The sequence below is a fragment of the Aplysia californica genome, unplaced genomic scaffold (genome assembly GCF_000002075.1).
Source record: "Aplysia californica isolate F4 #8 unplaced genomic scaffold, AplCal3.0 scaffold00037, whole genome shotgun sequence".
Classification (NCBI taxonomy): Eukaryota; Metazoa; Mollusca; class Gastropoda; order Aplysiida; family Aplysiidae; genus Aplysia; species Aplysia californica.
This window is the reverse complement of record NW_004797307.1, coordinates 385486-399823: the sequence shown is the minus strand read 5'-3', so window position 1 is coordinate 399823 and position 14338 is coordinate 385486. Positions and strand designations below refer to the sequence as shown.

The 14338-nt window shown below is 36.5% G+C and overlaps 1 protein-coding gene across 1 annotated transcript in view; it reads left to right on the top strand.

Annotated features, from left to right (window-relative positions):
- LOC101860234 overlaps positions 1-14338 on the top strand; it is a gene marked incomplete in the record, with an annotated part of 177628 nt that overhangs the window by 152843 nt on the left and 10447 nt on the right. Inside the window, 12 exon segments of the mRNA XM_035973942.1 lie at positions 2562-2820; positions 4280-4387; positions 5512-5727; positions 7289-7458; positions 8331-8391; positions 9032-9209; positions 9663-9778; positions 10647-10794; positions 11307-11425; positions 12883-13017; positions 13394-13511; positions 14181-14249. Of these exon segments, the coding sequence (XP_035829835.1) occupies positions 2562-2820; positions 4280-4387; positions 5512-5727; positions 7289-7458; positions 8331-8391; positions 9032-9209; positions 9663-9778; positions 10647-10794; positions 11307-11425; positions 12883-13017; positions 13394-13511; positions 14181-14249 (1697 nt within the window).

Sequence of the window (14338 nt, the reverse complement as noted above, 5' to 3'; positions counted from 1 at the left end):
CTAATAGTTTGGGTTTCATTTGCTATTTCTGTCCTCAGAAATGTGCTACACTTATAAAATTCTACTTTCTTCTTTCATGCTGTTGACGTGTGCTGGGGACTGTCAGACATTTTTTTTCCAGAGTTTTAGCCAAGTTGAGGCTGCAAGTTTTTGATGGACCCGGACACTTGATAGATATTGCTCATCTTTTTAAAGAGCATTTCTTTGCTTTAATTTTTGTTTCTATGTTCTTATTGATGATTGTATCTGCTTTCAAATATTTTTTCCATTAAACCTGACTTGCATCTGTAAATTACAAGCTTTGGATTTTGCATAATTATATTATCCATTTCAAAAATGATTTTTTCTTCCTTTAAGCACATGGACATAAGTTCTTCTATACATACTGGCTTTGAATATATAATTTTTACCCATCAATATCCATTCCCTCTTTGTACCTCTGCTGACAATCTGCCTGACATTGTTCATTTCTATTTTTACATTAGCAACTTAAGTGTTTTCTTTTTTTTTCTGGGTGGTTGCATTTTTTTTAAAATTTATTTTATTTTATATAGAATAGTCTCCAGACCCAAAATAGAATTAAATCAGATCAGTGTCAAATATACATATATGAATACCATAATGAAGACTACCCATGGTAAATTGCTTAAATGAAAAGGTATTTTGTTTTTCTATGGAAACATTTTTAAGATTGATTAGAATATGAGAAAGACAAAAAAATTGTGCCTTTTAGTTACGACCAGTAGGCCTACGTAACAAAATCTGTACTTCCAAGAGCCTCCACTATGATTGATAAAACCTTTTTAATGGTTTAAAAAGGATGTGTGAGCACTCTGTGCTTGTGCATGCTGGTTCTGTTTTGGATCTTTCTTAGGGTTTGAAGAACACTTTAGACTGATTACCGTCTTATGGTACTGGAGAATAACAAATGATTAACAAGGATCATAGACAAATAATGGAGTCTTTCCACTACTCTCTTTACATGGTGTTGGGTTCACAGTGTATTCACAGTGAAAATAATACACAAACGCTTAAAGTAAAGGGTCACTGACTCCACATGTGGTCAAAGATATTGAAAAAAAAGTGAACAGTTTTCTCATCAATGCTGCTACTTTCCCTAAATAATACAGTCTTTGTTCTGTTTTAGATATCCAAATCATTTGAAGAATGAGATTTAACATTGTTTTAATTTCAAAAGAATACCCATATTATACAGCCCCCCCTCCCCCCCAACCATTACCTCTCAATCTCTCTCTCTCTCTCTTTCTCTCTCTCTCTCTCTCTCTCTCTCTCTCTCTCTCAAATAATAAATTCTTAAGTTAAACAGTCTTTTGAAAAAGAAAAAAACCGTAACAAAAAACAAATGATCGACAGTACTCTATATGCTTTGGCATAAGTTTATTCTGAAAAAAAAATTGTTGCAATGCTTCAATATATATGCTTTTGATAAATGTGATCTAGGCTTTTAAACTTATGTCAGATGTTCTTTAATTTCATTTTGGGATATTACTGGGAACAAATCTAACAGCAGCAAAAAGCTGATTGCTTACAAGCTATCAGACTTTGAGCTCATAGTGTAAATGTTTCTTTCTGAATAGACTGAACATTGCTGCTGATCTCTTTTTACCTCGCATATTTTTACTTTTGGTAACAGTAACAATGTTGATCACGAAATTTTATATGTGGCTCACCAAGTCCTGATCAGCCTTGACTGTTTCCCAAGTCAATTGTCATTTAAGCTTGAAAGCCTTGAAATTTGACCTTCATTAATTTATAACTCATTCATTTTCACAACATGAGTTATTTTTAGAATATCTTCCAACATCCAGAACCAAGATTTTCATGTTCTAGTACTAGGTCAACTTTTATTCTCCAGTGAGCCCTTTCTCAAGTTTTCACAGGTTTTTCTGTTTTCCTGTTCTGTGATCATATTGTATGCCTAGGATCTCTAGTCGGCCACTGCCTTTGAAATTGGATTTAAATTATACTTTGCTGTTTGGTAATGTAGTGGGTTTATTTCATAGCCTAGTGAGTCTGTTGTTATCTTCGCCTTGTGTGACATTTTCATTGGTAGTCTTCAACTAAGTAAAAATGTTTATCTGAATAGTAAAAAGTATTCATAAGTTCAAAAGAAAAATTACAATTATCGTTTTTATCTTTTCTCAGTCGATCTTTTTCTTTGTTTATATATTGACTCTCCACCAATGTTCCTAAATGAATCTTGTTTTCACTCTTTAACCCAAAACGAACTGTCTCTATTCTTGTCCTCCAAGCTTTGAAAGGATTTAGAGAAAAGGTAGCCTCTCAATAAAAAAAACACGTAAGTAGTTACATCAGATGACATATTTGGATGTAAAGTTTTAACCAGCTCCAATGGTGTCAACTTGGACGGAACAATTTTTTAAATAGTAGGTTGTAGGTTTGAATAACTGTCAGGTAATGATTCATATTGCCTTCTCTAAGCAAACACCGGATAAAAAGTCATATAGAATTTCATACTAAATCTGATATTCTATTTCTGTGGCCAGTATTTTTACTTTGTTTATTCATTTCTTTCTCAGATGAACAGGCCTCCTCCACTGACCTGAAGACCCGAAGTACCGGAGCGTCCCTCACAATGCTGCAGGCAAAGGCATTGTTTTTGAAGCGTTTCCACCACTACCGTCGCAACTGGCGTCTCTTCCTCACCTGCCTGCTCTTACCATTGCTTGGCTTCCTCATTGCCATAGCCTTCTCCACAATCCGGCCGGATGAGAATGAACTGGAAGCTCTTGTTCTGGACCCAGCAATCTATGGACCAAAGATTTACAACTTTTTCCAGTGAGTTTAACCCCTACCCTATGGAACTAAACAACTGTCTGAGCAGACACTATCTTTAGCCTACCCTTCTGTGCATTGAGCTCACACCTCAGCCTGCTGTTGTATAAATCCAGCAGTGCACCCACTGGAGCTTAGGTACACAGTTCCTACAAGCACTGCAGACAACAACTGAAGGGGTTAAAAAGGGAGCAATGACAGTCATATATCTCTGGAAGCCTCTTGTTGGAAGTTGGGTACTTGAAAAAAACAGGCTTCGGTCAGATCCTAACTCTTTCATCAAGACTGTCTGAGGCTCTTTGGTAGGACTGTGGAGCAGGCAGATGGTTGACTCTTTATCTCCGGCAAGCCGCTCCTTGCAGCTCACGGTCACAACTACTGTGCCAGTGAGCTGCTGACAGCGGCTCGGGCACATTCCTTTATGATGACTTCGACATCAAATTACTTTTCAGCAATTGCCAAAAACTGTTCTCTTTTGTCGGCAGTTCATTCATTAGATGAAAAACTATCAAAATAGTTTGACTTGTTTTGAATTAATAACCCTTTTAGTGACATTTTTTGTGATTTTTAGATTTAGTGCCAAAAAAGGGACCCACTGTAGAGAAGAGTTTTTTGTTACATTAAATATTGCATCACACTAAATCTTAAACCATTTTAAATTTGTAAATATAATGAGTTTTTAATGTTGAGATTTGGGAAAAATTAAATTTTATTCATAGTCCTACAAAAATAAAAGCTAAAATGAAATATATTTCATGCCACTACATATTTTCTTTAGCATCTGCAGGCCTTATACTTTGACATATTCTTCAATACTTTCCATAACTGGAAACTACATCATGATGAGGGTTTTCCCCTTGTGGGAGATTTTTTTGTCTCATATGTTTAGAAAAAAAAACAACAACCTAAAATTCATAATGGCGATGTGTCAACAGCAACTAAAAAGCGAGAAGTTGGTCAAGATAAATGGCGGGAATCATCCTTTCTAACCAGATTCAATGCCTATACCAATTAGAACAAAGACACTTGCTAAATATAGTAAACAATGTTCACATGGGGCCCCGTCCCCTGTTACCTTACCCTCCCCCCCCCCCCCAACCTCCTTATGGTCTTTTATCAGCAGTATCTTTCAAGCCATCATTTCCCCTAAATGTGCCTTTTATACTTCACCCCCCCCCCCCTCTCTCTCAGTCATCATTAGTGATAGATCTGTGTATTTCTATTAAAAACATTGTTTCAAGACCTTTATGTCTATTCAGGTATCCCACAAACTGCGTTTGTCGTTTCCTGATTGTTTCTAACAGTGAGCGTCCCACGTTATTATAGTAGTTATAGAAAAAATGGGGGGGGGGGGGGGTAATCTGAAATGGTTGTTTGTACAGATGATTGTCCATGACAGGCTTCTATAACAGCAAGTTCAACTGTGTTTCAAAATCTTTATCTTTGCCTTTGTTTGTTCCAGGGACAAAGCTCACTCCCCAGAGTCTGAAAGATACGTCACAACTTTGACAGATAAGAACTTTGGTGTTGGAACCACTTGCTTGATGGAAGCTGCTGAAAAATATCTGGAGTAAGATACTGGATTCCTGCTTTTGAAAACACTCCTTTTAAAGTTAATTTATTTCCCTCCCTGGTTTTGTTTTGTTTTTGTTTACTTTTTGTTTAACAAGTACTTATTAGTGAAAAAAAGATCAGGTCATCGGCTCTTCTGTTTACCCACACTCAGGGTCGGGAAAGATTGAAAAAGCAGTCAAGAGACTGAATATTCTGTATTCTGACCTATAGTCAGAGCTGTTTTAATCCTTGAGGCTGAATGGTCGCTTTTAAGCATAGGGAGCTATCCAGAAAAATGCTGTTTTGAGAAAATCAAAGGTAAAGTTTTTGGACCTTTGTTCAGTTTCTTTAAAAGACAAGGAGGCTTTTCTCTATATCCAAACAAATATACACACCAATGAAACCGAACCTCTCCTATAAGTAGGGCACTAGGAGTAGGTCAAGATTTCTGGAAAGCCCGAAATCTGGGTTAGCCCGCATGTCTTTAAAAGCGACCATGTATATTTTATATTTTCCCCTCATCGTTCACTGATGTAAATTGTTGAGAGTATTTTTGGTTTCACTTTTTACTTAGAGTCAGTATCCTGTCTTTGTTTATAATCATGAAAGTGCACTTTTTTGTACTATTATGAAAAGGTTGTATGTCACGAAATGGTGGATCAGGCGCTTGTCATTTTTTATGCATTTGGAGCCATTGATATCATCTTAAAGCTTGTTTATTTTTTTTGCTTTTGATGAAAAAAATACCCATCTGCCTTGAATTGGAGCTGAGATATCTAGGATTGAAGAAGGCAGAAGGTAAGCACGGTATTAGAGGTAAATATAGCAAGAAAATGGCCGCCAAGGTTGGTGACTTTCAAAGTTTGACTGTCCTTGGAAACTGCAAATTTACATTTTTTGTGCCTTTACTCAGCTTTTTTTCAGTGAAATCCAGTCTGTTTTTACGTGGACATGAAAAGCGTTGAGTCAAGAGAAGAAATTCAATAAAAACTGTCCAACAGGCAGAAAAATGCCGGTCTCTTCAATTTCATCATTACGATGAGCACCTGATTTCACCACGATGTGACATACTTTAGTTTCTGTGTTTTTGTGATAAATTGATAGAGCAAACATTAATTTGTCCATTTTCCTGCTCATCAGACAATACGACCAGTGTGTAGCTGGCACCCCATGGTACAACAACACAATGGAAGTTTACTGGGAAGTCTGCCAAAATGCTAGGCAGGTGTATTCATCCCTGGGCACATACTTAAGTGTTCCTGAAAAGGTCATCCCATCTGACCAGTATCTACAGGACTTGAAACTGGAAATTGAACCTTATATCATGTATACATTCAAGGATTACAAGGACAAAAGGTATGAAACCACAAAATTGATCCGTTATTTCTTCTTTCTTTCCTTAGATATATCATTACTTTTCTCTTTTTCAGTCTTTAAAAATGATTTTGTTCAAATATTATGAGTTCCCGTTTCAGGGATTTTTCATGTGCTTGACTTTGTGCTTTACTTTGTGACAACACTTGCTTTCTCAGCTGTCACTCATGATGTCCCCCCGGGGCGATGCCTCTGACTGAAGTGTCTTTAGGCCATTCCCAAAGGGGGGACATTTCTCGTTCAAGCATAGTAGAATTAATTGTAAATGGGCTGACTCATGTCACGCTCATAACTGTGCCTGATCTACAGCAGGGAACTGCTGCTTTTTCTTTCCTGATCCTTACTATTGTCATTTTCCTCTACTTCTTTTGTATGTTTGTCACTCTCTTGTGACCTGCTATTTTGGGGTGCCTTGATAGTCGAAGCAGACCTTGTGCTGTTGAAGCTAGAGAGGTGAGCAGTCTAAGTCTGATTCCCTGTAAAGACTTCTCTGTTGACATCCACCCCTTGGCGCTCATATGACCGTATGCAGTTGCGAGCGCCGTAAAACCCTCTACTATTAAAAGAATGTACTCATGATGTCTCTCTTTATTCTCTTCAGTGTTGATGCTCACTCTTTTGTAATAGATAATGATGATAATAATAATAATAAATAGCATTTGTATAATGTGTACCCAAGCTCATCAGAAATAAGGTCTATGCACTTTACAATCTATATTACGACCCCAGCAGACTTCAGAACACGCAGAAACGTTCTGAGCTCTCTGGTTGCATACAGTGTGAGCAGCCAAATAACAACACAAACACTAACAAATTCGCCAGATCTTTCGCCGTTTATTGCCAAGTACCCATTACCACCTAGATGAAGGGAGGAAAATTCATGTTAAGTGCCCTTCCCAAGAACAAGATGTCCGGTCCTTGATGGGGTTTGAATGCACGGCTTTGGTTGCAAGCCCAACAGCTTCACCACCAGACCACCGATACCACTTGTTTTGTTTTTTGTCTTTTTTTTTTTTTTTTGGGGGGGGGGGGGTTTCAAAGGAAAATATACTCACTTCAATCATAAAAGAGCCCTATTGAAGTCATATGTTTTTGGTTAACTTTTGGCCAATTGCATTGTCTCTCTGGGCAAACTCTCTAATGAAATCTTACATCTTTAGTTAAGTCTTTGCTGTTTGTGTTGTTTCTCCTAGCAATTAATGCCCTTGCGTTGCCACAGTGTTTTCTTGCAGTTTGTGACAGAAAATTGCTCAAAATGTTGTAAATTCATTCCTTATGTTTTTCACAAAAGAGATAGAAGAAATAAAAATAAATGAATTGTGTCTCGAGACATTTCTAAACATAAAAGTAGAGATTGCACGAAGAAAGAAGGAAAATGTCATGGTTTATTTATTTAGATGAATAGCGGCAACTGCTGTTTTTGTTTGTTTTGGTTTTTTAACTTTGTGAGTTTCAGTAAGATCTTTATTGTCTATTGAAATGTCAAAAATAGAGTAGGGAGCGTTGAGCTTTCATGTTGATGATTGTTGGCACATTCCAACAGGTTTGGAGGCTGGACATTTGAGCAGAGTGCCAGCCCAGGAACACCTACTGTTGATCCTTACGTGTGGTTCAACTCTAAGGGTTACCACACCATGCCTTCCTACTTCAACTCCATGAGCAACATTGTGTTGCGTGCCCTACTGCCCAGTGGCAAAAAGCCCAAGGAGTATGGTATGTAAATGGAATGAGAAATGCTTGAGGAAACATTTTTTTTTTTTTTTAAAGATAAAACTGCAGTCATCAATTTTTTTTAGGAATTTAGGGGTTCAACTAAGCAGTCAATTTACTTTTTATTTTCTTTAAATTTTTGCATGAAAGAATCATTCACGCTTATCTGCATCATGAACAGATGAACAAAGCATCTTCCAGCTTTTTAAGATCAGTGAGTAAGGACGTGTCTGTTGTAGATAGATGCCGCTCTCTTTCCAGAGCTCACAGTTGGAAGCACATAAATGTGTCGACACGGTGGAATAAGGTGCTCGTCCATTTTTCGGCATGTGGAGTTATTTATGTTGTCTTAAAGCTTGTTCACATGTCTATGTTTTGATGAAAAAATACCAATCTATCTTGAGTAAAAGTTGAAATGTTTTTGATTGAAGGAAGTAGGGTTGCCTGATTTCAGAGGTAGTATAAGCGAGAAAATGGCTACTAAAGTTTGGTGACTTCTATTGGCTGAGAATCTTTGTAAACTAAAAATTGTCAGTTTTTTTGTGCCTTAAATCAATGTTTTTTCTATAATCTACTTAGAAATGTGTTTTTGAATTAGCATAAAAGCTGTTGATCTAAAAATCAAAAATATGATAAACATTGCCCCAAAAACAGAAAAATTCTAGTGTCTTTGATTTCATTATTCTGACGAGCGCCTGATTTCACAACGATACCTCACAAATGACCCTGGGGCATTTGATCTTTGACGTCGGGTAATATTGTTTTTAAATCCCATAAACATACCTTTTTTACTGACAAATTGACTGAAATTTATACTCACAAATTATTGTTGTACCGTTTTTAATTCTATTTATTGTGTTTCACATTATTATCAGGCATTACAGCAATAAATCATCCTATGAGATTTGGCCGCCCTGCTCTCACGATGAAATCTTTGTAAGTATCATTTTTAGCAGTTAATAATTTTGCATATGAAGTGAATTTTCAGTGGCTTGATAAAGTTTTCAAATGATATCTGGTCAGTCCTAACATTTAATTAACAGGCTTTATCTAAACTGGAAAAAGTTTCCATTCATCTCATTTCCTTTTAAATCAGTATGAATGATAATGGCCACTTATGAGTATCATGAAAAACATGAGTGACTGAAAAGCCCATTAAAGAACTATTAAAAAGAGGCTGATGAAGAGAAAGATGGGTTATAGAAAAATAATTGAAAGCTTGCGTAGGGATGGAAAATGTGAAACATATACAAAACGTAATACAAAAAGAAAGCATTTTTTCATATTTCTCAGATAAAGACTTGGCAGTTTCAGAAACTTATCAGCGGTATCAGTAGCAAAAAGACCAAAATAGCAACAATTTGATACTCAAGAGGCAGATACAAATTGGGTAGATCAATCTCTCAACTTCTATTATCTAACTGACTTGGACACTGAGGCAGTGATATATACCATAGAAGACTCATGTTCCTTGGTTTGAATTAGGAACAATTTGTTTCACCCCCAGAACATAAGAAATTTGAATAAATTTGCCTTTGATAACCTGGTTATGAAAACGTGCATTTTTTCTTGACAGACAAACTGATGCTGCTGATGCTGGAATTGCTGTGCTGGTTGTTGTTGCCTTCAGCTTCATCCCTGGTGGCTTCATCCTTTACCTCATCAATGAGCGCACACAGAAACAACGTCAGCTCCAGAACATCAGCGGGGTTGGATTCTTCTGCTACTGGATCGTCTCCTTCATATGGGATATGGTGAGCTAGTTTGTTTATCGGACTCATGATTCCCTGACAGTTTTGTCTTCCTAATTCAAAGAAGAAGAGGTGGGGGGTTTTTTTTAGTTCTTTGTAGAAAAGTTTTCTTAAATCCAACTGAACCTGCACTAGAGGCTAATGGATAAGCTAACAAGATTTTTATAAATATAGACAACAGGAAGTAGCCTACAAGGAAAAGATTGTTGATCTCTTGCATTGTATTAAGTCTCTTGATAGATGTCTCCGCTGCTTCATCTTTTTCTTTCCGCTTGAGATGACCAGCCTTTTTTTCACTTAGAACTCAACTTTTCCTCTTTCTTCCAATCTTTAGTTTCTTCATAGAGATGGTCTTGTGGTGTAATGCTGTAAATGTAAAGTTAACTTATATTTTTCGTCCGCTAATCAATAGCTTTGTTGTATTACAATGTTAGTGGGGTTTTTTTCTTTTTTCAGTTTGTGTACAGTATTGCAGTTGGCTTGGCAGTGGTTATCGTTTGCATCTTCCAAATGGATTCGTACTATCTAAAGGACAATCTAGCAGCCTTTGCAGTCATTCTGCTTTTGTTTGGGTAAGTGAATTCAGAACAGATATCTGTTTCAGATTAATACTTGAAAAAGAAGAAGTCAAATTGCTCTTATACTCTTCAAATTTTTATATCAGAAAGTTTTTTATTACATCCATTACAGCATATTTTTTGTAAAAAAATTTTACTAAGCATCTTTCAAATGTACCTCTACAGTGTTAAAAAATATGATAATTGTCCTTTACTTGATAAAGAAGCCAGTAGGTGCTATCAATTAAGTAATTATGTCAAAGAACAATTTTAATTACAATTAAATTAGAAAAGGGAATATCTTTGAGTAAGTCATATCAACTATAACATAGATCTTTTGGTAGCACACAGCTTTGAAAGATCCTGTTATACATAGAAAAGCTGAACAGGTAAAACTCTTATATTACACTAAAATATATTGGGCTTAATTCCTGATTTATTGACAAATTGTTTGATCTCAATGATATTTATTCCATGTGCATCTAGATAAGCTTTTTTTTTTTTGCTTTATCTTTGACTATGTATTCGTTGAGTGAATTTCAACTTCTATGCTGTTTGCTTTAATAGGTGTATGCACATTTGTGAACAACACAATGCAAAAAATAGACTTTTCTACTTTTTCCATGATTTGCCTTTAACCATTTCCCTTGATTGCATATGAATAAAAGTCTAATAGTGTCAAACACAGACTTTTTTTTAATATTGTAAAACTCCTGATTTATGATTTTTACGCGGGAGTAAGATTCACAATAAACACTATTTATGTACCAGCCATGACCTCATCCTCCCCCTCTCAATATGGAGTGGAATACTTTTTATTATGAAGTGTTTGTGTTAATTGTTAATAAGTTGTGCTCTATAAATGTTTCCTCTGTCTGCTCAGCTGGTCCATCATCCCATGCACATACTGCGTGGTGAGACTGTTCTCCAGGGGAAGCACAGCCTATCTGGTGACCTTCTGCTGCAATTTGTTCATCGCGCTCATCTCTGTCATTTCCCTGCTGGTCATGCAGCTGTTCCGTGACTCAAACGTAAGTTTTGTAATGCTACACTGCTTGAGGTAGACTAGATGTCATGAGAAGAGATAATTTTTTCTCATAAAAGTTTTGAGTCTGACAAATTCACAGATAGATGTATAACACTCTTACAGACTTATACTCATTGTATCAAGAATTATAATAAAGATGATTTCTAAAAGAGGTTTAACATTTTAAAAGTAATAATCAATATCAGTGAATTAACAATTTTAAAAAATAAACATGTGCAGTTAAACCTGTTCTAAGAGACATCTTTCCAAGACAATCACCTGTACAAATAAGCACTTACCACTTCCTCCCTTGCCTTAAAAAAAATTGTAATGACCTTGTCCAAGATGTCCACTTGTTTAAGACAACCACTTTTATCATCAACAATGGGTGGCCATGTTGGACAATTTCAGCTCTTTGTAGGAGATAATGAACCATCATTGTGCTACTTTTGACCCCCAAAAACGTATGTATATGTATATCCTATCTAATGGTTTGTCTTTGCCTTCTATCCCCAGTCTGTGTGGCAAGCGTACAAGGTGTGCAAGTACCTGTACCTGATATTCCCCCAGTACTGCCTGGGTCAGGGACTCATGGACATGGTGTCCAGTATGTTCTTTTACAAACTCTTCCTCAGGTAAACAAAGTTGTTTTGTTTTCAACCTTTGTCTGGTGAACAGTAAAAGTTAAATATAACCCCCATTTTAAACTACCATATCTAGTGTGCCACAACCAAGATTACCATGGCTGGGGGGTTCGCAGTGGGGTTGCAACTATGGCTTACTTACGAAAAAAAAAAGAAAGAAGCAGATTCTGAATGTCATGATGCGCAAAGATTTTCCTTTTTCTTAGTGGACATGATCCCTGGTTTTTTTCATTTCAAGGGAATGCAGTCAGAGTTTATGGCAGTTTGTTGGGCGTCAGTTCAAGTTAGTGTTGCATCATAAACAAGCACTTAGATGCACCTTTAGCTGTTGGTAATACTACTCTTATTGCTGTTTAATCCGTCAGCAAAATAACAAACATCTGTGTATGGAAAAGCTGTCGGAGCTAATGATTTTTCTGCTGCTCACTAGTACGAATCAATGGCACTAATGGCAGACCTATAAGTAAGTCAATGAAGACAAGGATGACATCTTATTATGTAAACTCTCTCAGCAGTTATTAATAGCTGTTGTTGCTCTTTTCTCACATTGCAAAAAAAAATTAGTATAAAACAAAGAAAACTATTAGAGTTATTGCTCATTTGCTGTGCTTGAGAGTCCTAAGTCCCTTGAAGCGTCTGATGTCCCCAATGTCTGGGGTGTAATGGTTAGGGTTTTTGTCTTTGCACGCAGACAATAGGCCTAAGAGTTTGACTCCCAAGAGGTGAAGTTTCTTTATCGAGTTTCTTCATCTGTCTGCTGGGATGTTGTATCCTAATTATCCCAGGTTTTGTGAGTTAGACAGGGCTAATACAGCCCATCTAGTAAAAGATTTAAATGTGTAATGGGAACGTAAAGCGTTTTACAATACAATGCAGAGAATTTTACATTACGTTTAATGTTGCGTCACGCTTGAGCACTCAGGAGACCATTCTTATTGTCATTATACAGTTTAATATTACGTAATTAGTAATTGCTTGGGGGAAACTGTTTGTTATTTTTTTGGTTGTTCATTGTGCAAGAGTTTACTCAACAGGGCGGAGAGCTAAAATAATTTTGTCCTTCGAAATAAATTAATATACTAATAAGCAATTATTTTAGCTTTCTTTCTGCTATTATTACTGTTGTTGTTGTTCTGTCAGACAGTAAAATATTGTTGATGTCTGACTCTAACCATGATTGTAAATGAAAAATGATTTTCAGAAAAGTGGGAAAAAGAGTATTTTCCTTCTTGTTATCTATCGGCATTGCCCAAACTTTTGGGCAGTGCTCTTTTTTTAAAGTTATAATCTCACCAATTGAAATTACCATTGTGAGTAACATGATTGTGACAGAAAAAAAAGCATTTGACCTAATTTGGCAGATGCACAGTTAGAGTTGGATACCTATATATGTAGTTATTATTGTCTCGGTGTCTTATTGACTTTTTTATCTCTTTAACTGTTGCCAGGTTTGAGGCGGACCGATACACCAGTCCTTTCTCTCTTGAAGTGATTGGCTGGCATCTCATTGCTCTCGCTATCCAAGGTGCGGTCTTCTTCATTGCAGCAATGGTGATTGATGCAATAACAAGTCCAGCTCTCAGGTACATTCAATTGTCCATTCCAGTTTCTTAGACAAAAATAAATGCGAAAAACAAAAGTGTAGATGTGTATGGAATTCTTCTCACCGTGTTTCAGCTGCTTTCTAAACATTCTGCCTTCCCCTTTCTTCGTCAGATACTGTTGTTGCTTGTGAATGTTTCAGGGAACATGTAATCTTGTAAAAGTCAGCATGTTACGGTATACTAAAATATTTATACTACTTTTATACTAGAAAGAACAAAGTAAGACAGATAGACAGAAATAACAGAGGTAAAGAAAAGAAATTGGACCTACCAACGTTGTCCGTTAACTTCCCGCCTTCTTGATTTGTGAATGTAGGCCCTACATAAGTTGCTATTTGTTCATCGACATTTTCAGCCTGAACGACAAGCTGTTAAGCAAGTACGAGATGGATGATGCAGATGTGGCCAGAGAGCGAGAACGTGTCTTACATGGCTCGAATAATGATGTCCTGGTGGTGGACAGTCTGTCAAAGGTTTGTTTTGTTCTTCTTCTAGATTTCCTCTTTTTCCTTAAACCTATCCGTACGCACTGGGGTTATTTTGTACTCCCGGGGTTGTATTCTTCACATTTTAGAATACTTCCAGTATGAAGATCTCTTTGAAACTTTCAATATTTCTCAAAAAATCATTTTGACAAACTGCTATTCAACGCGTACAGATCGGATTAACAAGTAAATTCATCTTTGGAAAGTGATGGCACAGAGTTCCCCACGTCACATGGATACGATAGTAAAACACGACGTACAGATAAGGTTAAAGCGTCAGACGTGAAGTAGATATTGGTTATAGCGGTTCACCACTCATTTCTCTGGTTCTGTGTCACATTGGTCTTTTTCGGTCATTAGCCTGTTCAACCTTTCTAAATAAATTAATCTTGATTTGCTTCTAACTCTTTAACCCTCTATTTTTCTGGTGCGATTTATTTTTATCTATTTGGGAATGATGAATGTAGCATGGAAATAAGTCAAATATTTCTTCCATTGTTTCTATGTAGATTTTTGTTATTGGCAATGTCAATAAGAAAAATGAATCTATAACTCCTGGAGAAGATAATTATGATAACTATATTAATAGTTATAATGATTTTCTAAATGGTGTGTGAAATTTCAAACATTGAAAATTTCATTTTGTTTTGATCACAGGTGTACAGGAGAGGTTTCAAGAAGTTCTTGGCTGTGAACAACATCAGCTTTGGAGTACCAGAAGGCGAGGTCAGCGATCAGAGTCTCTCTCTCTTTCTCTCTCTCTTTCTCTCTCTCTCTCTCTCTCTCTCTCTCTCTCTCTCTCTCTCTCTCTCTCT